The sequence below is a fragment of the Leishmania panamensis genome (genome assembly GCF_000755165.1).
Source record: "Leishmania panamensis strain MHOM/PA/94/PSC-1 chromosome 10 sequence".
Classification (NCBI taxonomy): domain Eukaryota; phylum Euglenozoa; class Kinetoplastea; order Trypanosomatida; family Trypanosomatidae; genus Leishmania; species Leishmania panamensis.
Window position 1 is genome coordinate 88,730 of NC_025855.1, and position 26,918 is coordinate 115,647.

The 26,918-nt window shown below is 60.5% G+C and overlaps 6 protein-coding genes across 6 annotated transcripts; all 6 read left to right on the plus strand.

Moving 5' to 3' along the window:
* Positions 1-782: 782 nt before the first annotated feature.
* On the plus strand, positions 783-1,628 carry LPMP_100250 (pterin-4-alpha-carbinolamine dehydratase, putative; the record flags this gene model as incomplete). Its single annotated transcript, XM_010698445.1, has 1 exon — positions 783-1,628. One exon carries the CDS (start codon positions 783-785, stop codon positions 1,626-1,628), a length of 846 nt encoding a protein of 281 aa, XP_010696747.1.
* A 753-nt stretch (positions 1,629-2,381) lies between these two features.
* Positions 2,382-2,771, plus strand: LPMP_100260 (golgi apparatus membrane protein, putative; the record flags this gene model as incomplete). The annotated part of the gene is made up of 1 exon (XM_010698446.1): positions 2,382-2,771. The coding sequence occupies one exon, from the start codon at positions 2,382-2,384 to the stop codon at positions 2,769-2,771; it is 390 nt and encodes a 129-aa protein (XP_010696748.1).
* A 1,675-nt stretch (positions 2,772-4,446) lies between these two features.
* On the plus strand, positions 4,447-7,230 carry LPMP_100270 (hypothetical protein; the record flags this gene model as incomplete). Its single annotated transcript, XM_010698447.1, has 1 exon — positions 4,447-7,230. The coding sequence occupies one exon, from the start codon at positions 4,447-4,449 to the stop codon at positions 7,228-7,230; it is 2,784 nt and encodes a 927-aa protein (XP_010696749.1).
* Positions 7,231-8,402: 1,172 nt separating this feature from the next.
* On the plus strand, positions 8,403-15,260 carry LPMP_100280 (hypothetical protein; the record flags this gene model as incomplete). Its single annotated transcript, XM_010698448.1, has 1 exon — positions 8,403-15,260. The coding sequence occupies one exon, from the start codon at positions 8,403-8,405 to the stop codon at positions 15,258-15,260; it is 6,858 nt and encodes a 2,285-aa protein (XP_010696750.1).
* A 1,462-nt stretch (positions 15,261-16,722) lies between these two features.
* LPMP_100290 (isocitrate dehydrogenase [NADP], mitochondrial precursor, putative) lies at positions 16,723-18,030 on the plus strand (the record flags this gene model as incomplete). The annotated part of the gene is made up of 1 exon (XM_010698449.1): positions 16,723-18,030. The coding sequence occupies one exon, from the start codon at positions 16,723-16,725 to the stop codon at positions 18,028-18,030; it is 1,308 nt and encodes a 435-aa protein (XP_010696751.1).
* A 5,398-nt stretch (positions 18,031-23,428) lies between these two features.
* On the plus strand, positions 23,429-25,726 carry LPMP_100300 (hypothetical protein; the record flags this gene model as incomplete). Its single annotated transcript, XM_010698450.1, has 1 exon — positions 23,429-25,726. The coding sequence occupies one exon, from the start codon at positions 23,429-23,431 to the stop codon at positions 25,724-25,726; it is 2,298 nt and encodes a 765-aa protein (XP_010696752.1).
* Positions 25,727-26,918: the final 1,192 nt, after the last annotated feature.

Here is a 26,918-nt window from a genome sequence, read left to right on the forward strand (position 1 = left end):
CCCCCCCACCCCCCACCCCCACACACACACGCACGCACGCACGCACACGCAAGTCATGCAGGCACGCCTACATAGACGCCCGCACCGCCATCGTGTTGCTTGCGTTTTCTCTCCGCTCTTTTCTCGCTTTAGTGAAGGCATCGCTCTTCTGGTTCTTCAAAGTTTTATCTCGCTTGTTGCCGGTTTGAGCGTCTTACGCACGCGCACGGCGGGGCCTTCGCGTTCGCTCTCTCCCTCCATCCCCTCCCCTCCCCTCTGAGGCGTGTGCGTGTGTCATGCCTCCCAGGCACGGACCACAGACAACGTCATCTGCACGGACATGGATTCATCACGGCTACAGAGACGTTCTCCTTTTTCGTTTTTTTTTTTGCCAAGAGATGCAAAGGGAAAATGCAAAGACCACCCTAAAGAATACACGGCTGATACTGGGGAGGGGGTGTGGCACTGGCTTCCACGACAGCGGCCTGGCGGAAGAGAAAGAGATCCAACCGTGTCTCTGCCCCCTTCCCTCTCTCTCACTCACGCAGATCGTATCGGGTAACTCAGCAGAGGTGTAAGAATGGAAAGAGGGGGAGAGTTCAGCAAGAGGAGGGGGCGACGTCGGCAGTAGAGAGTCTCTCTCTCTCTGCTGTTTGTGCTCAACTTAAAACCCCCTTGCTCTGTTTTGCTCTCTCAGACGCTTTCGCTTGCCCTTTTGTACGCCCTGTAGTCTCTCTGGTGGTATACGTGCCCTTGCCTGCGTCACCGCTACTCACTCCTACTATACATATACCTTCCAAGTCATGCTGCTTGCCGGGCTGCTACGTGGCTCTCGCGCGCCAACGGCACCGCAGAGGTTACGCCACAGTTTTCGGCCTCCAGTACGGCAATGCTCGTCCCGCTCTGCCGTCTCCTCTGCCCTCACCACACAGCGAGCATACAAGGGTGATTACGGCTTCAATGTGTTTCATAACTCCAACCCACAGCATGGTGGCAGCTACGCTCGACACGAGCGACGCATGCGGGACGACGAAGTGGAGGACTTCTTAAAATCCGTTAAGCACTGGCGGCCTGTGTACGAGGATGTGGCTGACGGTAATGTGGTGAATGCCGCACAGTCATCATCGTCGTCCACCTCCGCTTCTGACTCGGAGCCGCCGACGCCGGCGTTCTCGCAGATCAGCGAGGAGGCCATCACGCGCACCTTCCACTTTGAAGCCTTTCGCGAGGCGTACCTCTTCATGGGCCGGCTGTGGGCCTTTTGCTACGGCAGCGACAAGTGCCCGCATGTCACGTGGGAGGGGACAGCCATCACCGTCTACCTCTACTCGCCGTCGTTTCGAGGCCTCAGCAAGCGCGAGGCGCGGGTGGCGGCGTTCCTGAATGATCAGTACAACATGAGCCGGAAGAGCAAGTGGCAGCAACGTCGCATCATGGACGGCATTGTGCGAGAGGCCATGGTGGAGAAGCTGCTTGGAGAGGAAGTGGCGACGCACATTGCACGCCGGCAAACACTGCGGACGGCGCCACTGCAGGAGGTGAAAGACGGGCCGCGCAGTTGGCGCAGCGCCATCGGGTCACCGTCGCACCGTAACAACAAAGACAGCGATCGAGAAGGCACTGCCATGGGAGAGCAGGACAGGCAATAGAAAGGATGATGAGTTGCACCCTTCGCGTAGAGGCTCAGCGTCTATTCCATCTGTCTCCCCTCGACAGCACTGCTGAATACATGCCACGCGCGAATGCCTACCGTTTCGCTCATACTCGTCGTGTGCCACCTTTCTTCCCTCCCCACACATTGAGACTGACGCGCAGAGGGTGGCAGCGTCGCATCGCGCAAATTTTCGCTCTTCTCTTTCGCCGCCCTTAGTGGGGAAGTGTTCCGGCACACCTTCTCAGCACCCTCCTTCAGTTTTGTGGAGTGTGTCGTCATTACGTCGGCACACCAAGTACCGCTAGAGGGGGAACAGAGAAGCATGGCACACAGACACACTCACACAGCACTCACTGTATGTATGTGTGTGTGTGTGTGTGCTTGATTCCGTAGGGCTCGTCCTCATCCAGGAAATCGCTGTCTTTGCTATCACTCGTATTGCCCCCTCCCACTCCTCCTCATCCCCGTCTCTCGTCTCGCCTCTGCTCCTCTAGTCGAATCCTCAACACACACCCACACCAACAACGGCCGCGACGGTATTGTAACTTCGCAGGAGCGCGCCCCACACACACACTCTCCATCGCGCGTATACGTGGGCATAACTTCAGAGACGACGCACGCGCCAGAGGTATCAGCACGCGTAGCCTCACCACGCTTGCGTTGCACATCTTCTTGGTGACTCTTCGTCACTGGACGCTCCTACGTACGCACCACGCATCCACGCAGAAGTGCATCACGGAAAAGTACAATGCCGCGACCCAACTTTGACGATCTTCTGCACAGCCGCCCGTTTCCCCTCGTCCTAAAAATTCTGAACATTATCGGCGCCTTCGCCTGCGGCTCCTATTCACTCTTTCTCTTTATTACGCACCGGTTCAACGATGTCCGCACCTTTGCAGCGCTCCTCTACCTGCTGGGATTTTCCATTATGATCCCTTCGGCGGAGTCGGGACTGATGAATCACCCGATGCTCGCCAGCTTCGCGCGTTTTCTTGTCTCGCCGATCGGCCGCGCCTTCCTGTACGTGTTTATGGGCGGCGTGATTCTTGGCAATGGTATTGGTGGCTGGGTGATCGGTATTTATCTCTTCGCCATCGGCGTCCTCAACATCTGTGCTGCGTGTATCCTGAAGTCGTAGAAAAGGGGGGAGCAATGCGGTGACCCTGTGTCGTTGGCGGCGGCGGCAGCAGCAGCAGCAGCGACGTCGCCCGGGGAGTTGTCGGACTCGGTGGGGGGATGGGGGCACGGTGATGTATGGGGAGAAGAGGCACTTTATTCGAGTACGGCGGTGTATGGCCTTTCATGTCGCCTTATTTGCAATCGTCTCCAGCTCGCGCCCCTGCGTTGCTTTCTCGCTTCTTTTTCCCTCTCTGCTCAAACACCCGTCATGCTGCGCACACAGGATGACGTCGCTGCGTGCTTTCTTCTCGGAAAGCTGATTGGTGTGCAGCGCCCTGAGGCATTCGCACTCTCCGCCTCGTGCCTGGCCACTTGCCTGTCTTTCTTCTTTGGTTTGGCTTGAAAGTGCGTGACGGTGTCGCTGCCGTCTTTACTTTGCGCTCGCATTCGGGGAATTGAAGTCGCCCCTCTCCATTTTTTCCTTCGCTCTACTGCCGCTCCCCCGCCTCCCCTCCCGCCAGCATTGTCCATATCGTCCCAGGGAGCTGTAGTGGTTGGCTGCGTGCGTGCTCGTGTCTGGGTATCCTCCTCCAACCCCACACCCCTTTATGCGCACCATTGGGGGTGTATGCTGTTCGATCGAAATTGCTGCGTGTTGAGTCTCGGGTGCGTGCGTGCGTATGTGTGTGTCGGGGTAACGATGTGGTCCACAAAGGAGGATGGAGGGGGGGGTGGAGTCTGGAGAACTCCTTGTGGCTATTGTGGGCTTCATCTGCCCCCCCTCCTTCCCTCGTCCTCTACGTTACTGCGTCCGTGCCGCCAGTGCAGAGGCTCATTTCCCGGCGTTGGGTGACACCCGTATCGCCGAGCGTCGGGGCCGGTGTGTAGACGGGTGTACGGTGGCTCTCCTTTGCGCCCCCCCCCCCACCCCCTTTCCCGCTTCTCTGTCGCGCAGAGAAAAACCGAGCGAACTGCGGCCACATGGGAAAGTGAAACCCCCAAAACGAACGATGTAGGATGCGTGCCAGCTGCCTCACGCATGCGATGACCCAAAAGGGAGCAGCGGCACTAGCAGCGGCAGCAACGTCCATGGCAGAAACGTCCCCTCTGCGCGGAATAAGCGTCTGTGTGCGGGTGCGCCTCCTCCCGCCTCTCCAACATACATGTGTGTGTGGAGAGAGACGTGTGGACCTGTTCTTGCTCCTCTCTTTCGCCGTTTCAGCTCTACGTCTCCCTCCCTTCCCCCGCCGCCATCACTCGGGTATCCACACACACACACACACACACACACACAAGCATGCATCTACATAAGGCACCTCACGTGTTGTAGACCCGTGACGATAAAGACAGCGCCCACCCCACGACCTCTCTCTTTTCCTACCCGCGCGTGAAGACAGCGCGGGGTGTGAAGCTCTGCCCCGCCACACCGCCTTACCGACAAAGGACAGGAATTGAAGAGGCACGAGAGAAGACAGGCGGTCGCAAATTTTTCTGCAGGTGCGTGGCGGCGCTCTGAGCGTCTCCATTCATCGCTTGAACGCGTCTGTGATTTTTGCTCTCTTTCTTCCTCACTGTTGTCTGTAAGCCCCCACTAGAGGGACGTTTTCCCAAGCCTACGTAGCCACCCCCTGTGTGTGTGTGCTGACTGTGGCCGCTACCACACAAGCGAAGACGGCAAGTCGAGGTGTGGTCCAATGCCTTTCATTTCCCTTCAAGGCTCTCACTCCGCGGCACTCGACGGCGAGGGACCACACCTGGCACATCGAAGACGTCCCTCGTCATCCGCGCCTTCCTCTGCCAGCAGCCGTAGCAGCAGTCAAGGCAAGCCCAGCAGCGTGCACTGTGCGTCCTCTCCATTGGCAACCCCCGTCATTGTCGGCGCCACCTCATCAGAACGCAGAAATGGTGAGAAGAAGAGCCGACACAAAAAAGCGCGGCAGGGAGAAGATGCCACGAGGGAGATAACGTGCCCACCTCCGCCGGCACCGCAGCAGCGCCAGCCCCACGAGCTGAGCCGTGGCACTACTGCTCCAACTCCGCTGCAGCAGCGCTTCTCTGAAGTGGAGCTGCAGTTCCAGCTCGAGCAAGACCGTGCGCAGCGCTCAGCGCTTGCACCACACGACATTGCCAACCTCATTCTCTGGTGTGTGCCGGCGCCAGTCCCGATCATCGAGTCGCCACGCGTTTTCTTTATCAAGAACAAGTCGTACGTGCGTAACGCCGTTGTCATCTACGTGAACGGCTGGTCGTATGATGAGATGCTGTGCACCGGCGTCGGTCTTCCGAGAACGCGCGGTGAGGCGCATCACCACAGCGCTCCCCAAGAGCAAGCCACCCCACCGCACTCGACGGCCACGAATGACAGCACCACGGGTCATGCTGTGGAGAGCACCGCAACGGCAGCGAATGCAAAGGACGATGATGATTCGACTGCGCACTGGGACAAGGAGCTGTGCAGTGCTATGCTGCGTCCGGTGCGAGAGGGCCGATGCTGGGCGCGCCAGAGTCGTGGAGCGGGTTGTGCTGGCGGGGTGCAGTACTGCCCACTCTTCATTCCAAGCACCCGCAATGAACTGGAGAAGGACCTGTGGTGGCGCAACGACGCGCTGGGCCGGCTAAGATCCTCTTCGGCTGCCTCGTCCTCAGCGGTGAATCGCTTCCACCCAAACTTCCGTCGCGGCGGTGAGGAGAGGGACGGGTCGGATGTCCATTGCGCGAGCCCCGCCGTCAGGGATGCCCGCGGCGTCGGTACCATGTTTCAACAGGCATTACAGGCACACGCGAAGTCGGGCACAGCCGACGGCGCAGCCTCCGGGGATATCTCTGTGATGGCCGCATCGCCCCCAGCAGCGGCCTCGCCTACCTTCGCATCGGACGCCTTCCAGCAGTACCAGCACCTCTGGGCGAATCGGGACCTTCTTCAGCAGTACGCCTTGCACCTCCCCGAGCACACAGCTGAGCTGCACGAGTTAGGCTTCACCCTTGCGCCTCCTCCAGAGTCGACGGCTGCCGCGCCTGCGGCTGACAAGGAAACTGCCCTGCAAGGGGGCAACGGCGTGGGAGGTGCACAGGACAGCTGGGTGAGCTTCCCAGCGCCTTCCACCACTGCCACAGCAGACGCCACCTCCGCGACAGGGCGAGGGGTGAGGGTTGTCGCTTTTGATTGTGAGATGGTGCAGATCGAGGGCGGTGAGAGTGCGCTGGCTCGAGCGACGCTAGTAGACGTGCTGACGGGCAGCGTGGTGCTGGATCTGCTCGTCAAGCCACGTCAGCGCATTACAGATTATCGGACTCGCTTCAGCGGCATTGATGCCGCGATGCTCGAGCCCGTCTCCACCACCCTCGCAGACTGCCAGCAGGCGCTACAGCGCCTTGTCGACACGCAGACCTTTGTGGTCGGCCACAGCCTCGAGAACGACTTCAAGGCATGCAAGTGCATCCCCAACTGCTACGTGCTGGACACAACGCGGTTGTTCCCACATCCGGCAGGACTTCCCTACAAGAACGCCCTGCGCTTCCTCGCCCAGCGCTACCTTCAGCGACGCATTCAGCAAGGCCCGCACAACAGTGCCACTGACGCCGTGGTGAGCGCGGAGCTGACGCAGCTGAAGCTCATCAACGGCCCCTCCTTTGGCGTGCGACCGCGCGTGAGCGTCTTGGGTTGCATCACCGAGGCGGACCCGAATGTTCAGATTTACCTGTTCGACGACGCCGTCACGCTGACTTCCCTCCTGCCCGCACCGCAGAGCAACGCCTCCTCTGCAACTTACGGAGAGACGAGCGGGGGCACGGTGCCAAGTGCGCCTCCATCATCTGCAGCAAGCTCAGGTCGTATTGATGCCGTGCCCGTGCGTCATGATGAGGACGCGATGCGCAAAGCTGTGCGTGCTCTGCAGCGCCGCGTGAGCCAGCAGGCCCATGAAGCTGCCGCCGTTGCCAACGGCACCGATGGCGACAAGGCCGCATCACACAAGCCAAGCTTCTCTCTGTTCTGGGTTCAGTTAACACAAGCGAAGGTGGATGTGACTCTGCCGCCAGCACAACCATCGGCGCCGTTCCCTGCGGTGGCAGCAGGAGAGGAAAGCGAGACTGGCGAGAAAACGCCATTCGCTGGGGTCTTCAGGAGCTGTGACACGAGCTCTGCGCGCATGGTAGCGCAGTTCCGCAGGGTGCACGACACGAACCGCCGCGTGCTGCAGATAATTGAGGCCTGCCCGGATGAGACAATCATCGTCGTGTTGACGGGCCGCTGCGATGGGGAGGCTGGAGGAAACCACTTCTCGCGTGCACAGGGCACATGCTTTGCGTTCGTGAAGGACAGAGGCGCCCCTGGCCCGCGGGCAGACGAGCTGACCAAGCTGACCGACGAGAGCAGCGGGAGCGCACTGCCGCGTGAGTCGGCGGCGGCGGTGCCTCATCATGTGGGCATCAAGACTGCCATGATTGACAGCACACCTCGCGCCTGCCAGCAGCAGTAAACCGCGGTATTCAAGTAAGAATGGCCGTTCGTGTTCACGTGCGTATACTGGAGGCATCTGGAGCGCTATGCGGCACTTCTCCCATTTCCTCGCTCTCCGTGTCCGCTGACTTTCTCTCCTTTGTTCTGTAGGACGTGTGGGCCCCACGGGCGGCAGCTGCTCTTCGTCCTCAGCGAGATGGTAAGAGCAGAGGTGTGCAAAGAATAAGAGGCGCTGTGGCAGTGCACCCGCGACTTGGCGCGTCATCTTCCGCGGTTGTGAGGGAGGAGCCTCACCCCATCCCATCATCTCCTTCGCTATTCTCCTCTCCTTTCACTTTCCCCACATCCTTCCGCAGATGCTGGCTATTCAGAGTGCACTTGACCCTCCTCTTAACTTTCTCGATCAAAGCATGTGTCACTGGCGCCGACAACGTGTGCATAGGTTTCGGGTATGTCTTGAGAGGCCCCCTCCCCCACCCCACCCCACCCCGGAACCCTTTCGACATCTCCCCGCTTGTCACACCTCTTCTTGATTTTCCTAATGTGTTCTGCTCTGCTCTGCTCCGCCCCCCTCTCTCTCCATCGACAAGGCTTGGCCTTTTTCTCCCTCGACGGTGTACGTCATCACCGCCTCCCTCCTCCACGCACACACACACACACACGCACAGGCATACCCAAAGGGGCGGGGATACGAGAAGGCCAGAGGCACTGGCACCGAAGGGGAAAACCAAGGCCACACACATCTGCACACTCACAGCTTGGCAGCCACGTGTCGCGACGGCACCCTTCCTTCTGCTCATCCACCCCACTTCCCTCCGGCTCAGTCTTGGTACTCGTCAGAGCCCTTCCCCAGCCTCGGCTTGTCCATGCATACTGGTTTTCTTGTTTTCCCTCTCGCTGCTCCCTTCGCTGGCGTGTTTAGGCCAGGGCTCTTCTTCTCACTCACCCCTCCCCACTGCTCTCGTTCACGGCACTGCTCATCGTGGCCTGTGTGCCATGCTGGAGAGTCGTCCACCGCGTGGGTGGGCTGCGCCACCATCCGTCACTATCGCCAATAGCAATGGCGCTAGCGTGGACCTGAACAAGGTATACAGTCACCCGCCGTGCATGGGGAAAACCGCTGCAGGAAATCTGTTGTCCCTGCCAGCGAGCACCTCCGCGGGCAGCAGGGGGGCGGTATGTAAAGGTGGCATGGGCTCGGTCGCCCATGGCAATGGCAGTGCTGCTGCCCGTAGCCCCGCTCCGCCTTCCACAACCACGTTCTCAGCCAATGCCGACACTCCCATCGCGGAGACGGAGGCGGGCGCAGGCACCTTCTCATCAACCGCCGCTGCAGCGACGCTGGACTTGCCACAAAGTGAGGAGGAGGTGACGAACTATGTGCTCTATGACGGGTTGCCGCACGTCGGCCCCGCCTCGCGCCGGGCCCAGCAGCGGCAGAGCGAGGCCTACTACCGGTTCCAGCACCGCATTCACGAGCGCACCGAGGCCGCGCACGCGTTGGTACTGTCCGCCAACCCGCTGTCGCTCTCTGTCATGGACTCCCAGCTGCGCCTGTACCGCTGGCGCGTGACGCAGGCACAAACACTCACTGAGGCCACCTCCATCTTGCAGGACTACGTTGTCGAGACGGCAAAACACGGCTACCGTGTGCGCCGTCGTGCGTCACCGCTCAGACAGAGTCGCTACGCGCATGGACGTGGGCGTGCTACGCTGAAGCAGAGGGCGCAGGAGGAGCTGGAGAGGTTGGGTCTCAAGGACACCGTACAAGACAGCGCTGGGGCGTCTGCGGATGGCACTCGTATGGGCAGGGGGGCTATCGCTGCCAGGAGACACCCCAATGACAGCGGTGCCTCCGACAGGCATCCAGACCAAGAAGCGGAGGAGGAGGAAGAGGAAGGGCTGGACGACGCGGCCCTCAAGGATGACGTGGAGAGCGCGCTGCCGCCGCCACCGCCTGACACGCTGCCGCGGCTGGTTCTCGTGGACGCCTTCACCCACGAGGACCTCGGCGACATTGCCCGCCACGTGCGCTTTGTTGACCAGGAGTACGGGCTGGAGATGCTGCTCGTGCTCCTGCTTCCCAATGATGCCGGGATGATGACTGTGTCGATGCAGGGCGCAGGCTTTGTCGTAACCCCAACGCACCACATCACGATGGAAGATGCCTACGCAGCCGGGTACGACCTTGTGTTGGCGCACAGCATGGACAATCTCCTCGTCGACTTCTTCACGAGCGAGTTTGTGTCGTCGGTGGGACGGTGGCGCAACGACGTGCGCTCCAAGGCAGCGGTGGGCAACTACATGAGTCTACGCAGCGTCCTCCTCGGCGGGCTGGACATGGATGCCCTTCAGCGTCTCGCCTGGGATAACCGGGTTGACGACGCCGGGGTACTAGAGGTGCTTGGAGCCCAGTCGCTCTCCACGCAGGGCGGAGCTCAACGCTACGGCGAGGCTAGCCGGAATCTACTGCAGCAGCAGGGAGGTGCCGAGGCTGAAGTCGGCGCCAAGTGTTCCGGCAGTGGAGCGAGTCGCTGCAGCCGCAGCGGCTCTGTCGAGTCCGACGCTGACCTCGCTCAGAGCCAGGGTGAGCCAATTCTTGGCGTGGGCGTGCCGCGGCTGCGCAGGCGCCCAACGAGTGTGGCGCACTTTGGGGTTCGTCTGCCGGCTAATCAACACGCACTGCATGAGCCCATTTTGAGCTTCTCCACTAAAAGAGACGTCTTCGCTAGTGTGATGACGCAGGAGGTGTATCCCTGGTACTCACACTCTCGTCGTCGCTGTCATACCAGCGAAGTAGGAGACGGGGCGGGCGGCGCCGAGGACGACGTGGACGTGTCGAAGCACCAGCAGCGCCTCCTACAAGAGGCACTAGAGAAAGAGCTGGGCCGTTTGCTGGCCGAGAACGAAAGCAAGCAGGCGTCCATCGATGCCATGCAAGAAGAGGTGGAGCGGCTGCATCGCACCGTAGCCGTCCTCCGACGACACCACTCTGGTGCTCCTGGCGCGGCCGGCGACGGTGTCAACGCGAAAACCCTTCCGGAGCGCCCCGACAGCGGCTCAACAGTGCACCTTAGCAAGCAGCAGCAGGTGTATATCCTCAAGGAGCGGCTGGAGATGGCGAATGACCGAATTATGACCCTTCTGAAAGGTGGGCGACCTAGCGGAGCCCCCACGTCCCCCCGTCGGCGTGGCGGACGTCGGTTCAGCGGCGGGAGCCGACGCCCTGGCGGTGGCCGTGCGGGAATTACCGCCCAATCACCAGAGCAGACGTCTCGCTCGAGGACGTATTCCCCGCTTCTCATCAACGCCATCGTGCGGGAGGCGGAGCAGATGACCGCGCTGGACTCGGACGCCAACCTCTCGCTCACTCAGCTGGAGCTTCACCTTCAGGAGATGAAGGCCGCCTCTAACAACGCCGCCAGCAAAGCAGCGGCCGGCCAAAAGCAGCGCAGGGAGCGCGAGGCGGCGGACCGGGTAATTCGCTCTCTCCAACTGGAGCTCAAGGAGCTGCAGGGGCGCCTGGACGATACGGACTTCGGTAACAGCCAGACGGCGGCAGAGAGCTCTGATGGGCTGCAGGCGCGCATGGCGGGTCGCTTGCAGGCCGCGCTGGAGGTGCTGGAGGCACAGACTCTGCGCATCCGGCATCTGGAGGAGCTGCGGCAGATGGATCAGCTGCTGCTGAGCGCCACCCTCAGTCAAGAAAGTGCGAAGGGCCAGAAGAAGGGTGCCGGTAGCAATCGCAGCCCTACCGCGGGCATCGTCGGCGCCTCAGACAACACGGACGATGGGGACCGGAACAGCAGCTCCAGCGCGGACGTCGACGAGGTCGACGCTCTCGCAAGCAGGCGCGGTGCCGCTCGAGGTCACAGGGCACAGCGCCCGCGCGCCACAAGTAAGAAGGCAGCCAAGCCGCGCTTTGGGGTAGAATCCGTGCCGGCTGGCAAAAAGGGGGTGGCTGGCAGTGGTGCTGGAGCGGCGGCGTCGACGTACTTCACGAAGGGGGGTGCCAACGCAGTAAAGGTCATCGATAGCGACAGCACCCAAAGGGAGGGTATGGAGGAGGCTGTCGCGCGACGCACCGAGGCTGCCGTGCAGGACGCCGTGACCTCCCTCCAACGCTCCCATCGCCAGCAGCTCGCTGCTCTCCTCCAGGTGTGCAAGACGCAACTCACCCGGGTAGCACTGAAGCTTCAGAAGCCCTCCACCAGTGCGTACGCAGCGCTGCTGCAGGAGGAGCTCTCCCGTGCAGAGCAGGACCGGCACAGTGCGTGGATGCGTCTGCAGTTTACGCTGAATGGCCTTGGCCCGGACCAGTACGATGCGACGCTCGCGAACGGAGCGTTATCCTCAGCAGCAGCAGCGACAGCGCCTCTCGGCGCTCTGACGGCCATGGTGACCCCCGGCCTGGATGCGACCGACATCGCTGCAGCTGCTGGTCCTCTCGATGGTGCCAATGCGGTCCCGATCGGTGCGGTGACGGACCCGCAGGTGCGATGCGTGGCTGCAAGCATCGCGCGCGAGTACGCGGCGTATGGTCTGCGCGTCGCCTACATGACCAGCGAGCTCCAACGCGTGAAGCAGGCCATGATGACCTCGCAAGGGCATCAGCCGGAGTCCGCAGCCGCAGCGATGCCCGTCGTTGCGGATGTCTCACCCGAGCAACTTCTCTCCGCTTGCCAGGCAGCCAAGACTTACGTACAGGCCACGATCGAGGGGTGTGGGTCGACTCAAGCTTATCTTGAGGCTGTGCAAGCAGAACTCGTCACCGAGCAGCAGCTTCGCCCCTGGTGTGACGTGAAAAGTCAGCAGCTTTTCAGTGCAGCGCACACAACGCCGTCGCCCTCTTGCATGGTGCTCGTGCCGTCCACGCTGCACCTGGCCGCATCCACGTCCAGCGCTGCTGGCACACAGAACCATGCCCTAGACAACGCGCCTCCCTGGATAGTGTCCTCGAGTGATGACCAGGTAGTGCTGCTTGCGGACGTGGATGCGAGCATGCGTGATGTCGCAGACGTGTATGCCACGCTGCTGCGTGCACTGACACCGAAAATCAGTGGGGCTGTTGTGTGCAACTCTACCCCCGCCAGCGGCAGCGAGAAGCGCGCCTCCAAGTGGCGCAGGAGGCCTGTAGTCTCGCCGACGCAGTCCAAAGCGACTGGGCCGCAGCAGAAGGCGCAGCGCCAATCTGTCGCCACGCCAGCCGACAAGAGTGCCGACGACTCCCCGGATGAGTTGGACTCCCTTCTACCCCTTCACCAGCCTGCTGGGCCCACCATGGAAGCAGCTATGGCCATGTTGCCCCTTCACCGAGATGGCGTGGCCGGCTATCAGGGACAGCTAAACCGCCTCTACACCGCCGAAGGAGCCCACAGTGTCGCGCAAAGGCGGCTCTATGAGGCAATCCTTCGCGCCTACCAGCAGCACCGCATTCACCCAGTGCACATGGCGGCGGTGGAGTATGCGGTGGGTTTGCCGCTGCTGGACCTTCGCCGCAGCGATGGTGGCATCGCGAAGGACAGGTCGAGTGAGTCGCTTACCTCGGAGGGCGAGGTGCCGGTGGACCTCATTTTTGCCCAGGCAGGCGCTGCGCACGCGCAGCATCGCGAGGTGATCGCGCTTCTGGAGCTCATTACGCCTACGACAGCGCGAGGGCTGCTCGCACTTACAAGGGAACTACGACAGATGCAAGGCCTGCTCGATCGCGAGGATGATGAAGCCGTCTTCGCTGGAGCTCTCAACGGAACTGGTCCACCGTGCACCTCACCGGTGTTCTTATCCGCCGTGGATGCAGCAGTGCTCGGATGCGTCGTTGATGAGCTGCGGTGGCGGCAGTGGCAGCACTCTGTGCTACCAAGCAAGGACAGCAAGGACTCCTCTGACCCCGTGCCACTTTCGGCTGCTGGCGCTGCGCCTAGCGAGCTCGTTACGGCGCTAATGCTGGCGCGCCGCCACAAGAGTAGAGGTGACAGCAGTAGCACCCCCACCGAGGACGGTGGTCCGGCTCTAGAAGATGCCCGGGGCATTGCTCACTACATGGCCTTCTGCGCTGCGCCAGAGCGGGCCGCTGGCAACGCTCGCTCGAAGCGGAGATCATCTGTGCAGGGGTCCAGTGGATCGCAGGCGTCTGAGGCAGAAGACCTGTTTCACCTAACCGACGTGCCGTTGATGCCGAGCAATGCGAGCGGCACCAGTCCCTTGGCCGCGGCCGGCAGCGACGACTCCGATGTTGGCCTCAAGGTTGCACACGAGCTGGCGGCGCTCTTTAGCAAGCGTCATCCGCAAAACGCGGATGGCGGTGATGACGGGGCCGCAGCGATGCTTGCAGACATCTATCTCGATGACGACGAGGGCAGGGGAGCGGGCAAGTTTGGCGGAGACTCGAACAAGGAGGCGATGCGCAGTATCCGGCGAGAACTGGAGTATCTGCAGGCAGTGAAGCAACAGCGCATGTGGGAGCTCATGATGCGGTTCGAGTTGCAGAAGGAGCGTAGCGCTGGCAACGACAGCAGCGGCAGCCGCCCGGCGAAGTGGGGCGTTGCTGGTGAGCACAGTGGCGATGGCGGTGCCCTGCTGCCCTCCATCGACCCCGACCGTCTCACCTTCGAGGTAAAATCTGGTAGTCCTGCGTGGTACGGGATGGAGGCTGCAAAACGGGTGCACAACATCCTGCGCCGCCGCGCGCGTCCTGATCAGATCATCGTCGGTGGCGGTCCGCACGGCGGCAGCGTTGGCATCGAGCTCAGTCGCCGTACCGCGCAGCCGGCTCCAAGCACGGCAGGCAGCAGCAAGACTGGCAATGTTGGCAGTGGTCTGCCGAGTCCGGAGGACGAGGGCTACGCACGCTCGTCTGGTGAAGAGGAGGCGTTGTACACCCTCAGGCCGTATGCGTCAAATCAGCAGCCCAATCGCACTGATGGGCGTGCCACTCCATCCATAGCACCCCTTCCCCCCCTGCGCCAGCATGGGCTGTCACGGGCGCAGCAGTGGCACGCCGCCCGCGCCGGCGGTGTTGCTGCTCGTTGCGAAGATCAGGTCCCCCTCAGCAATCCGTATACCCAGGACGGAAGCTTCGCCGGCCATGGCTACAACACCACGCTGATGGCAGCCGCGAGGTATTTGTCGCCGCGCGACGTCCTGAGTTTGAATGCCTACGGGCACATGGCCTCCGGCGGCGCTTACGACTACTCAGACACCAACCAGCCTCTCTACACCGCTGGTGGGCTTATCGACCAGGTCCTGGCGTACCGAGAGGCGCTGATGCACGCTGCCGGCCGCGTTGTGCCAATGCCATCCAGCACCTACTCCAACGGGGCCCCGTACTGCTTGCCACTCTCGTCATCGTCAGCGCCATCGAGGCAGGTCGGCATGTCTGGCAACCACCCCTACGACCCGCAAGACCGCCAACCGCCTTCACCGGTGCCGCTGCCGGAGGTGACTTCGTGGGTGTACGGCGTCCCTGAGACGCACGCCTCATCACTTGTACAGCAGCAGATCATTAGCTCGCAGCAGCAGCAGGATACGCTTCTCTTCATGCCCCGCTACGACCGCTCCCTGCTGGCCGAGGTCGAGGGGCGGCAGCGCGCGCGTGTGCCACCAGCGGTGCCATCGGCACTGGTTCGCGGTCACGGCTTTCTGGCTGGTGCGGCTGCCGGTGCCTCCCCCTACACCACGCCCGCTGCCCTTGCTGCTCATCGATTACAGGCAATGCTGAGCGTATCCATGGGTAACCCGTCCATCGCCACAGCTGGACGCGGCACGGCGCTTCTGCCGACGCGAGGCTATACTCTGCACCCACGGCGGTGCGACAGCGTCGCGGCAGCACCACCACTTTCATCGGAGTCGCCTTCGACAAAGCAAGCTCTGGCCAGAGCCAACGCCGCAAGCGCCGGCGTCGACAGCACTGTGCCCTCTTCGCAGACCAGCCTAGGGGCAACGGGAGGAGGCGAAGTCAGGCAGCCGCACTGTGAGTCCTTCGCGTTTGACGGGAAGGACCCGAACCTCCTTGATAGGACTCTGGGACCCCAGGAGGACGGTCCCTCGTGAGCAAAGATGAAGGAAGGGGAAGAGGTTGCAGGCGCGAGGGAGAGCATAGGCGCGTATGTCTACATGTCTGCTTGTGTAGGTGCGTAGCGAAACCCTCCTCCTCCTTCTCCTTCTCCGCTCCGTCTCCCCTATTTGCCCCTTCGCCGCCGCCCATCATGCGTGTTTTGATGTACATCACTGAGACTACCATTGTGTGTGTGTGTGTCTCTCTCTCTCTTTTCCTTTCCAGCGCTTTTCTTGTCTTGAACCCCTTTCCCATTATCCTTCCACTCGCCTCTATGCCGCCCCTATCAGCCTGCAGACTGAGGCTCTGCCCTGTGCCTTGACTGTGATGTTTGGCTGCCGCTGCTAGGGGGGGCACGCGTAGTTGTTTGGTGGCTGTCACTCTGCCAGACCGCTGTCTGTATGTCTTTCCCCTATCCCCTGCCCCACTCTCTCTCTTTCCCCGTTTCACGCGTGCTTGCACATTACGCGTGTGTGTGTGTGTGTAATGGGGGGTGAGGGGGGAGAAGCGACGTTGAGATGTCACACGCACGCGGGGGGCAAGCCAATGTAGTTGTGGCACCGAGCACTCGAGCAAACAGCGTCAGTCCAACTAAAAAGGGTGTGTGTGGGGGGGGGGGGTGCAGGCCAGCAGCGATGCCACGAACAACGAAGGAGCGGTGGCGATAGAGGAGTAGGAGGAGGGGGGCGGTATGCCTTTCATCTGATGGGTAAATGGAAGGAAAATCTGGTCTCACCCAAGCCTCTCCCCCTCCCCACCCACCATCACCACCACCACCACAGACACACACGTAATGTGCGGTCCGCTGTGGTGTTCTTCTTTTCCTTGATGCAGTGGTGTCCACGCACGCACCTGACAGCCCTGCGGCACACGTTGGCAGAGGCACGGAACGGGACGAAGAAGAAGCGGACGGGCTCTTCTTCACGCGCCCCCTGTTTCGTCGTCTTGGCCTCTCCTCTTCCTCTGACACCTTCGTCTCCTCCTCCTCCACCTCCTCGCTCTCCTCCATGTTCTCCGCGTCCACGTCCCCCTCCGTCAACGCCGGCCCTCCCTACCACACTGTATGTACGAGCATGCGTGGGCATTGTGTGTGTGTGTGGGCTCTGTATAAACGCCACGTGACGTCTTTCATCGACAAGAACAACAGTGACGCATACACAAGCAAACGCTACGAGTTCCCTCTTCCTCCCCCTCTTCCCCTTCCACCCACCCTTCTTCTTGGTTCCTTGTCTGTGAGCATTTTTCCTGTTTTGCACTCATTCCCCCCACCCCACCCCCTCAGTTTTACGGCTGTAGAAAGGGAAGCCCCCTCCCTCCCTTACAGACACACACACACACACACACACACACACACCAGCTGCCATCGGCTCTTCTTCTCCGTGACACCCCCGCCCACGCCCTCCGCACTCGCCTTCTTGCAACCTTTTCCTTTCCTCGTTTGGTTTGGTTAGGGTCTACATGTTCCGTCGTGTTTCAGCTGCTTCGGCGAGCTCTCTCGTCGCCGTCCGCGCCTTCTCCAGCACTAATGTCTGCCTGGGCAAGCGCATCAAGGTCAAGAATGAGGTGGTAGACATGGACGGCGACGAGATGACGCGCATTATCTGGTCGCTCATCAAGGAAAAGCTGATCTTGCCCTACGTGGATGTCCCGATCAACTACTTCGACCTCAGCGTGACCCACCGTGACGCGACAAATGACAAGGTCACCGTCGACGCCGCCGAGGCGATCATGAAGTGCAACGTCGGCATCAAGTGCGCCACGATCACCCCGGATGAGTCTCGCGTGACGGAGTTCAACCTAAAGAAGATGTGGAAGAGCCCGAATGGCACCATCCGCAACATCCTCGGCGGGACGGTGTTCCGTGAGCCGATCATCGTCTCCAACATCCCACGCATCGTAAAGCACTGGAAGGAGCCAATTGTGGTCGGCCGTCACGCCTTCGGTGATCAGTACAAGGCGACGGACACCATCTACAAGCCGGGTAAGCTGCAGCTTGTGCACACACCCGCTGACGGCAGCGCGCCAACGACGCTGGACGTCTACGACTTTAAGAGCGAGGGTGTGGGCATGGCCATGTACAACACGAAGAAGAGCATCGAAGGCTTCGCGAAGAGCTGCTTTCAGTATGCGCTGATGCGCAAGTACCCGCTGGTGCTGACGACGAAGAACACCATCCTGAAGAAGTACGACGGCGTGTTCCTGCAGACCTTCCAGCGCATGTACGAGGAACAGTACAAGTCCGACTTCGAGAAGGCAGGCATCACATACAACCACCGGCTCATCGATGACCAAGTCGCGCAGATGATTAAGGGCGAGGGCGGCTTCGTGTGGGCGTGCAAGAACTATGACGGTGACGTGCAGAGCGACATCGTGGCACAGGGTTTCGGCTCGCTGGGCCTCATGACATCCGTGCTCATGTGCCCGGATGGCAAGACGATCGAGGCAGAGGCCGCCCACGGCACGGTGACGCGTCACTACCGCCAGCATCAGCAGGGTAAGGAGACGAGCACAAACTCCATCGCCTCCATCTACGCCTGGACGCGCGGCCTCGCCCATCGTGGTAAGCTGGACGGCAACTGCGACCTTGTGAAGTTCTCGGATATGCTGGAGAAGGTCGTCATCAAGACGGTCGAAGATGGTCACATGACGAAGGACTTGGCCCTCTGTGTTCACGGCTCCAGCGGCGTTAAGCGCGAGCAGTACGAGACGACCGAGGAGTTCCTCAATAGCGTCGATGCCGCTCTGAAGAAGGCGATGTGCGCGTAACGAGACGACGTGGTAACGGCGAGAGCGGGAAGCAAAGGGCTCTGTGGGCGTTTGGAAGGACATGAGCGAGGGGGGGGCGGCGCCTTTTTTGCCAGTGCCGTGTTGCTCCGTTGTACGCGCCTTCACCTGTGTGCGTGCGTATTTTTGTGATTTTCTATGCAATTCGTAAATACCAGAAGGGCCCCGCACCTCTTCTCGTCCCGCCTCTGCGCTTTATGTAGTGGGGCCCATGCGCCCATGTCTCCGGGCCTCGCTCTTCCGCGATTGCTCTCCTTCGGTGTCGCCGTCACGGCACCAGCGTCGCCACCACCATCTGTCTTTGGCGTTGGATCAACTTTCCCCGCTGCCCGCCCCCGGGCGCATCCTGAAGACAGACAGAGACAGAAGGACAGCGGCTGGAAAGAGCGAAGTGGAGACGAGGCAGCGAGAGGGAGACGAGATGGGGATGCCTTCAAGCCGTAGACGACTCCACGTGCTGAGGTTGACGACAGAGTGTGGGCCTGCCGTCAACGTAGAGACCACCATCTTCCAAGGCCGCATCGAGCGAGTCTTGCGAAGACCACAGCGAACAACAGCGCAAGTGGCGGCGGTTAGGAGTTTTTTTTCCTTTTCGTTCTTTGTCTGATGTGTCGTAGTGCGGTTTGCTATGTGGATGTCATCTACACGGGGAAATTGGGCGCCTCCTGGCACGGCCATCTCGTCAAGGGAGGGAGGGGAGGGGGCGGCCAGAGCCCGTTATCACCACTGCACTTCTTCCTTGTCATGCAAAATCACCGCGAGTAATGCGGAATCCAAAGACTCACCCACACGTTGCTGGACGTTTAGAGGCTGGCAAGTGGCATCAATCGAGTACAGAATCGTCTTTTCAGGCATCAGGACAGGGCCGCGAAATGCAGTCTCACCATCCAACAAGCTCCCCCCACCCCCTGCTCTAACCTGCATGACCTCTTGCGTCTGCCCCCTCCTTCAGTTGCACAGTATTGCAGCTACAGCACACCTCTCTCGCTCCGTGCAGCTTTTCCCCCTCTCTCCCCATCTCGTAGACGACATGCCGACTACATGAAAATAGGCTTGCTCATCTCGTTACCAGTCGTCACCCAGCAAAGACTACCGCCGCTCAAGCATGTCGGGGACCCGAGTCGATTACACACAAATGCAAGCGTCACCTCGCATCCCTTGAGCGTTAAAAGGCACGGATTACACCGCCGAAGAACTGAAGGCCAAAACGAAAGAAGATAGGCTCGGCCCCTCTCAGCGCTGAGGTAATCCGAAGCAAGCATGGGAAGCGCGACGCACCTCATGGAGGGGAGACGTATGCGCGAGCAAGGGCTACAAGTTTACCCGTGGACGCAAGAGCCGATCAAGACTGAGGCACGTTGACAGGAAGGGAGCAGCAGCGCATCGAACTCCTGCAGCTCGCGAAGAGCTAAAGGAAAAGAATTTCATGAGTCTCTCCCGGCAAGGTCATTTGACTCCCGTGACGGTGAGGCTGGGCTAGTGTGTGCTCTATTCAAATGACCTGAGCGATGCAAGCTACGCACTGATGCACGTGATCCTCCACTCCAGCGCTGATGACGCCATCAAAGCGCATCATTGGCTTGCGGCCAGCCTCTGAGTCATGAAACACAGTGACTAACCGAGGTGAGCGAGTTACGGAACTACAGAACCCTCTTTTCCCCACAAGGCGACGCGCGCCCAACGCATCTCCTCTTACAGACTGAGGTGAAGGCGGCAAGCGGCGGCCTGGCGTACGGCGCGGAGAGTACTGTAGCAGGGCTTCATAAGAAACTGAAGGCCCATGCATTGCTTGGTGGCGGATACATTATTCCCATCCACGACGCCCAAGGTAGCCAAGCAGGTGTAGCGGGGGCGTGGACGTGATGGTGAGGCAGCTGAACGCTTTCACATCGGGCCTAGTTGGCGGTGTGAATCGACCGGTCAAGTGCTCTGAGGGCACACATGCGACAAAGCCAATCCACGCCACGGCTGCGGTGGGTGATTACTCCAGAGCGCTACGGTCACACGGGTCGTAACTGAGGTGGGGGGCGGCTGCCGAGGCGTATTCCGCGGAGGAGGCGCATGAGGAGCAGCACACTGAGCACCCTCCCCCCCCCTGCGAGGGGAGCAGCGCCAGCGGCTACAACGCCTGCTAACCAAACGGAGGCAAAGATGGTCGTTAGGTGGCTCGGAGAGAGAGAGAGAGAGAGACGATGCCAGTGAAGGCCAATGGTAAGTGCTCACAGGAGGTGGCGGGTCACACACAAAGCAGACGACAACTCACGAGTTGGATTGGTCTTCGCCAACACTACACGCCAACGCCACTCCATTGCAGGTGCGCCTGCGACTGTACACCAGGTCAGCACCTATGGAAAGAGACTACCACATATCCCTGCACGCGCGGCATTACTGCGTATGTTCGACTCAACCCCTGCCCGTCCTCGTCAGGCGGTACGCACGTTGTGCCCTTCTCGAGAATCGTGGCACAACTGCCTCTGGTCTTTCCCAGGTGCGTGGCATAGCTGCGCTTCAGCGATGACTGCGGGGGGTCTTCATGGGGGCCTCTGTATTGGCAGGCGCACTGGGCAACGCGATATGACAGCCCCATGCCGCACCATTCCGCTTGGGCCCGTTCGCCCACGAGGCCACCACATGGAAGTCTGAAGAGAGAGATTGCTCGTTATCAGACTCAGCGCCCTTCACGGCCTCAGTTGTACCAGACTGTGGCACTCAGGCTAGAACGCGCGGAAGTGCTGACTGAGGGGTTCTAGGCTGTAGTGCCACAGAAGAAGCGAGTGGGAGGAAAAGTGGCCAGAGACAAACTGTGCGCATACGCCGAAGAGTGAGTCGCTCGGCGACGCTTGGCCAGCCGGGAGTATGCATCTCTTCTTTTCTCTCAGTCCTCCACGCTTAGTCGAGAGAAAAAGAATAGCGAAAATGAAATCAGTCAGCGCTCAAGACGGGAATAAATGTGCTTTGCTCGGAGTCGGGGGAGAAGGGGGAAGGAAAGCTGTTCGTGTGGTGCGTGAAGGGGATAGCGCTCTCGCATTCATTCTAATCCCGGTACAGAGAGACGAAGAGGAGGCGAGAGGGAGAGGATCGATTACCTGCCAGGAGCCTTGTGCCTAGCTGAGGCCATGGCTTCTCTGCTGCAGTGCCATCAATCGTGTACGCCATGCGAGCATGTGCGTGCGCACTGACGTACACACTGTCGTTTGTATGGTGACGCGATAGTGCAGCGGCGCTTGGCGCGCACCATCCTCTTGCCACTTTCATCGCCTGCTCCCTTGCATCGTCATCATTTCCGTTCGACTCCCACACCACCTCAGCCACCGCCAACTCGCACAGCTCCCTCCCCTCCCTCCATGTGCGCAACAGCGTGGACGACGCGACTTCCTTCGCCCTCTTCGACGCTTTGTACATTACTGCATTTGTGTGTGAGTACGTACTCGTTCCCCTCTCAAGTTGGTGCTCCGTCGCGTTGCGGGCGGGTGTGTGTGTGTGTGTGTGTGCGTCGAAGCAATCGCGTCTTTACCCCCTTTTCATTTGCCTCGTCCTGCGTGTCCTGGACGCGGGCGAGCACACACACACACACTCCCCCCCTTTCCTTTCCTTTCCGCTTTATCTTCAAAGCTCTCACGGGACTGCCTTGCGGCATCACCTATCTCGTTAGTGCTTGGGTGCTCTCTCACTTACTGGCCTTCGCGTCATCGACGGTCACTTTGACTTTCTCCTCCCTCCTCCCCTCCCCTTCCCTCTCTCTCTGTGCTTGTAAGACGCTCCTGTGGGCCTGCTCGACCCCAGTCACCGTCGCCACCGTTTCTTTATCCCTCTGCCCCCTCCTCTTCGCTGCATCTTGACCGCTCTGTTGTCGCTCCGCCTCTCCCTTCTCTCGCTACTGCGGCCTACACACTCACTGCGCATCACACATGTACGCCCAGAGACCTACACGCGGCCTGGACCATCTCTCTCCGTCTTGCCTTCACTTATTCTAACCTGCCCCCATCACACCCTCTCAACCTCCCCCTCCCCCAGCGGCTGTCGAGCCGTAACACTGCGAAAAATGTGGAGTGGGTGGAGGGAGGGGTGCGGCAGCGGTGGCGCGAATGTGGTGGTTTAATTAGGGCGGCATCAACTGTGAAACACAGCTGAACAGCGAGGAAGGGAGGCAGCGGAGGAGAGAAACTCTGCGGAGGAGATGCACTCACACATGGCACGAGAGGTGGAGTGGAGAGGGGGGAGGGCAACTCATTCGGAGTGACGACGAGGGGTCGAAGGGGCAGCGTGTTTACCGGACCACGATGTAGCTCCTTTCCCTATTTCACCGCCACGCGTACACACGCCGGCACCGTGTTATCGTGAAGGGGAATTGCCGTCGTTGTCGACAAAGGAGCTGCAATACGAAAAGGAAACAGAGTATGAGACCCTATCACGTGTAGCGGTGATCACTGCTGCTGCTGCTGCTGGTGGTGAATGGGGGGACGCTGACAGAGAGCAGCGATGACCTGACTTGAGCGGCGATCCGTACACACTCGGGATAAACTACCAATACTGCAATTGCCGCCCTTATTGGCGCTTTTTCGCTTGCCTGGGTTGTTACAGCTACACCTGTTGGAGTGATGAATGTGGTTATGGGCTGACCCCGCTTCTCTACGTCGTCGTCTCCCCTCCCCCTACCTCACTCTTCAAATCTTCTCCAAAGCTGAATTCACATCTTTAACCCTTCGCTGTTAGTCGCCTCCTACTCGAACACACGCTGAACGTATCACATGAACACTCCCACCTGACTAGCGAAAAGCACGCACACAGAGAGCACCCACCGCTGCTGCTGGCAGCACCAAATCGCTTGGCGCGCTCCCCTTTCCCAACTCCTCATCGCTCCACCACCACCACCTTCCAGGGAACGTCTGAAAGAAAGAGAGGAAAGGCGCGAGCGGCACTGCGCACAGGCACAGGACCAGAGCTGAGCAATCTCGTTGGCTAGGAGATCCCTTAAACAGAGAGCGTGGCCCCGTTGCTGGCCTTTTCCAAAGCCTACGCGCGCGCGTGTGTGGGTGGGAGCTTCTGAAAGAAAGAGAGGAAAGGCGCTACCGCCACTCTCTTCCTCGCCCAACCTCTCGAGCACGTCAGTGCCGACGCCGGCGGGGCGATCGTACACGAGAACCACCACCAGCACCACGATCGTCAGAGCAGCCGTGGTGCAGGCACCTCGCCTCTTTCCTTACTGACACGTAAGTACATACCTGCACCCTCAGATAAGAGCTTCTTCATAAAGCGCCACCACTTACCCGCCTCAGCACGCATAGATAGAACCTCAAGATACGTACAAGGAAGAGAAAACAAACTAGAGAGAACGGTCATTAGCACCTACAGCGCCTTCCACTTCTTGTCAGTTGCAGCTATGAACGCCGACGCACAGGAGCTGGTGCGCCAGCTCACGGAGAAGCCAGAGGTGTTGGAAAGTATGCAGCACCTCATCTCCCTGCTGCGCGCCAACCCTCAGCAGTGCCCCGGCACCAGCAATGACGGAAGTCGCAGCAACGTGGAGACTACCAGACCTGAAAGAGGTGCACAGCAGTGGGGACGACCACCGCGCAGTGGATGTGCCGCCAACGTCGACTACGGTCGCCACCAGACCACAAATATGCGGAAGCTGCACAGCAGTGATGGCGCAGGCCGCAGTGCCAACTCGCCGTCTGCATCGTCTTTAACGCAGGAGACGCACTCTTTCTACAGTGACGATAGGGTGTATGCCCGTAGCACCGTCAACGGTCATAACGGCGCCACCGGCGGCGCAGCTTCGCCAACACCATCCTTCGCCACCACAGGACTCCGCGGCGCACCTCAAGGGCTAACTGCAGCCTCACGACGTGGGCTACGCCACTCCCCGCTTCTCTCGACGCCACACGAGCATCGCTCCGTCACGGCTCCCGATGAGCAGCTGATGGCCACCGCCACCAAACTGACAGATGCTCAACGGCGCATTGCAGAGCTGGAGAAGGAGCTGCAGCACACCACGCAGCGAGTGGACCAGCTCTCTGACGTGGTGCAGCGGCAGAAGGACGAGCTGCAGACCGCGCAAGATCGACACCTGCTAGAGATGGAGGAGCTGCGGCACTCTTACAATGCCGTAATTCAGCGCAAAGACGAGGTGCAGGGGGAGGCACTGCGCCAGCTGCTCAAGTCCCGCCAGCTGATGGTATCAGCAGCCAAGTACGAAGCCGTCGTGACGGCTAAGAAGTCTCAGGCTCAGCAACTGGCAAAGGAGAACAACCACGGCGTCGATGACGGAATGGGAAGCATCAAGGTACTAGCAGGCATGCAGACAGCTTACAGTGACAACGAGTGCGACACCCGCCCTGGGCTAGCGCAACGTCAGACATCAGTGAACGCGCAGCATTCGTCGGTGCTCGGCTACAGGTCGAGTACCGCGGCCAAATACAGCAGTGCTCTGAAGCGCGAGCGCCAGAATGACGATGAAGACGTCGTCACCGACGTCGATCTTGTGGTTGATGCTTACGAGCCTGGTGATGCGCGATACGGGGCAACAACCCAAAAGCGCCCGCCAGCGAAGCGCTCCACGGCGGACTCGTGGCGTTTGCAGGGCAGCACTGATCGCGCCGTGCAGGGACGAAGGGGCGTTGCGGCGACCAATGCGGAGACGTCTCCGGCGTATATCACCACCCCCACGCTCTGTGGTAAGACATCCACCGCGCTTGTTGAGACGCGCACCCAACCACGCAGCGCGCGCAAGCGGCGCACCCCGCGCACGCCGAGTCTCACCAACGCTGACCGTCTCGCCGGGTCGGTGGCGGGGAACAGCGCCCGCTTGCAACAGCGCCTGCCGGGGACGACGTCGCTGAAGATCGAGAGCCCCACACCTGTGGCGAGCACGGCGTGGACGGCTGATCGATCTCTCACGAGCAGTCATACGCCACCGCCACACCCCAGCGGTGGAATGAACGCAGCTTCGGAAGCTGTGATCAAGCCCCATCACCTTTCGCAGCAGCAGTCGCAGCAACCTTCATCCACGAAGCCGCCACTGACGCAGCGTGCAGCGGGCCGCCTACCTCCCGCTCATCACCGCGCCGCGGCTGCCCCGACGGCGGTGCCCAACACGCGCAGTGGAACGTCTTCCATTGCTTCCGGTGGCCCGACGCGGTCACCATCGCCTGTGAACCCGAAGCGTGGCTCCACGCTGCCGCGCCGCTTTATCTTCACAGGTCTGAAAGACCACGAACCCCAGCGGCTGGCTAGCGCAATAGCCGCGGTCGGCGACGATGCTGCGGCACTGGCGAGCGACCTCGATGAGCCGCCGCCGAGCAGCACGACGCACATTGTGCTGCGTGGAACCCCGCGTAGCGTCAAGGCCCTCTGCGGTGTGGTGTCGGGCAAGTGGCTCGTCTCACCAGAGTACGTGTACAACAGCCAACAAAGTGGCTTCTGGCTAGACGAGCTCGAGGAAGGCGGTCTGCGCATCTTTCCGCCGCCGCTGAAGTGCCAGCGTTTTCTCCTGACGGTTGAGCATCCAAGCATCCGAGCGAAGCTGGCGCAGGTGATCGAGTACGGTGGTGGCGAGGTCTTGCCAAGCGGCAGTGGCAAGCATGGTGCCAGTGCCGGCAGCACCGTGGCGCAGGACGTCATTGTAATCACTTCCGGCGACGACCTTCTGCGATATGCAACACAAGACCGCGTGTAGCGCGCGCTCCTCCACGACTGTTCACTGTCCACATTAGGTGCGCGTACCTCGCTGTATACCATTATGACCAGCATAGAGTCGTCATGATGGCGATATCCGCTCTGCCGCCTGGGTGTGCGTCCCTCTCGTGTCTCTCTTCCATGTCGCTTTTTTGCGGCTGTGATGTGCAGGGCGTGTTTTTCTTCTGGGCGGTGCGGAGGAGGTAATCAGACGAGCCACGTTGTGTGCTGGCCCTCCCCTCCCCCCATCCCTCTTTCTCTCTCTCTCTCTGAGCAGGTCCCTTTCTGGCATACGTGCGCCTCTTCGCGTGGCGGGCACCGATGATGTGATGTAGTCCCTCGGTTTGCGCCCGTGTATGGGGAGTTTCACTCCACCACCATGTGCTGTGTTGACTTGTTTCCTGATCCTCTTATTGTTTCGCTAGACGTGCCCACTTCTACTCCTCTCTCTCTCCTCCTCGCATCCCTCGCTCGGCGGCTGACCCCCCTTTCCACCCCCCCCCCCCCACGAAGCACTGGCCAACTGCAAAACACACCAAACAACATACACCTGGGCGCGTGCAGGGAAGGGGATGGGAGAAGGGTAAAGACAATGTTGTACGGCGCAAAGCAGCGCAGCCACCGCACCTACTTTGGAGCCTCCGTGCCGCAGCAGAACAGCAGAGGAAAGTAGATACAGTGCCTGAGCTTGTCGAGCAGCGTGGCTCGTATCTTTGCCCCTCTCCTCCCCGTCTTTCCCTTTCTCGGCGCCGCGCTCTCGTTTGTATTTGCCCTCCCCCTCCCCCCTCTCCGTGTCCTCTTCCCACCGAGGTAGCGTGCAAGGGGCGTTGTGTCTCTGCACGAGCCTCCTAGAGGTACTCCCATCTGTGCCGTGTGGCACTTTTCCTCTACTGGCGGTCTCCTCTTATGCCGCCCTACTACCGTGTAACGCGCCCACCGTGCCACTCCGCAGTTTCCTCCCGCTCTTCGTTCTCTCTCTCTCTCTCTCCTGTGGCTGCCCCCTCACTCCGCAGCACAGCCGTCGCCGTATCAGTGATTTGGTCCCTTTTCTGCCTGCTCGTGGGTCTCCCATTGCTGCGGTGTTCTCCTTCTCTTTCGTTTTCGCGTTGTGGTGGTGGTGGTTGAGGTTCGTGCCACGCTTGACTTTGCGTTTTTCCTCGCCTTTGTTCGTATCGTGTCGTGTGTGTGCGTGT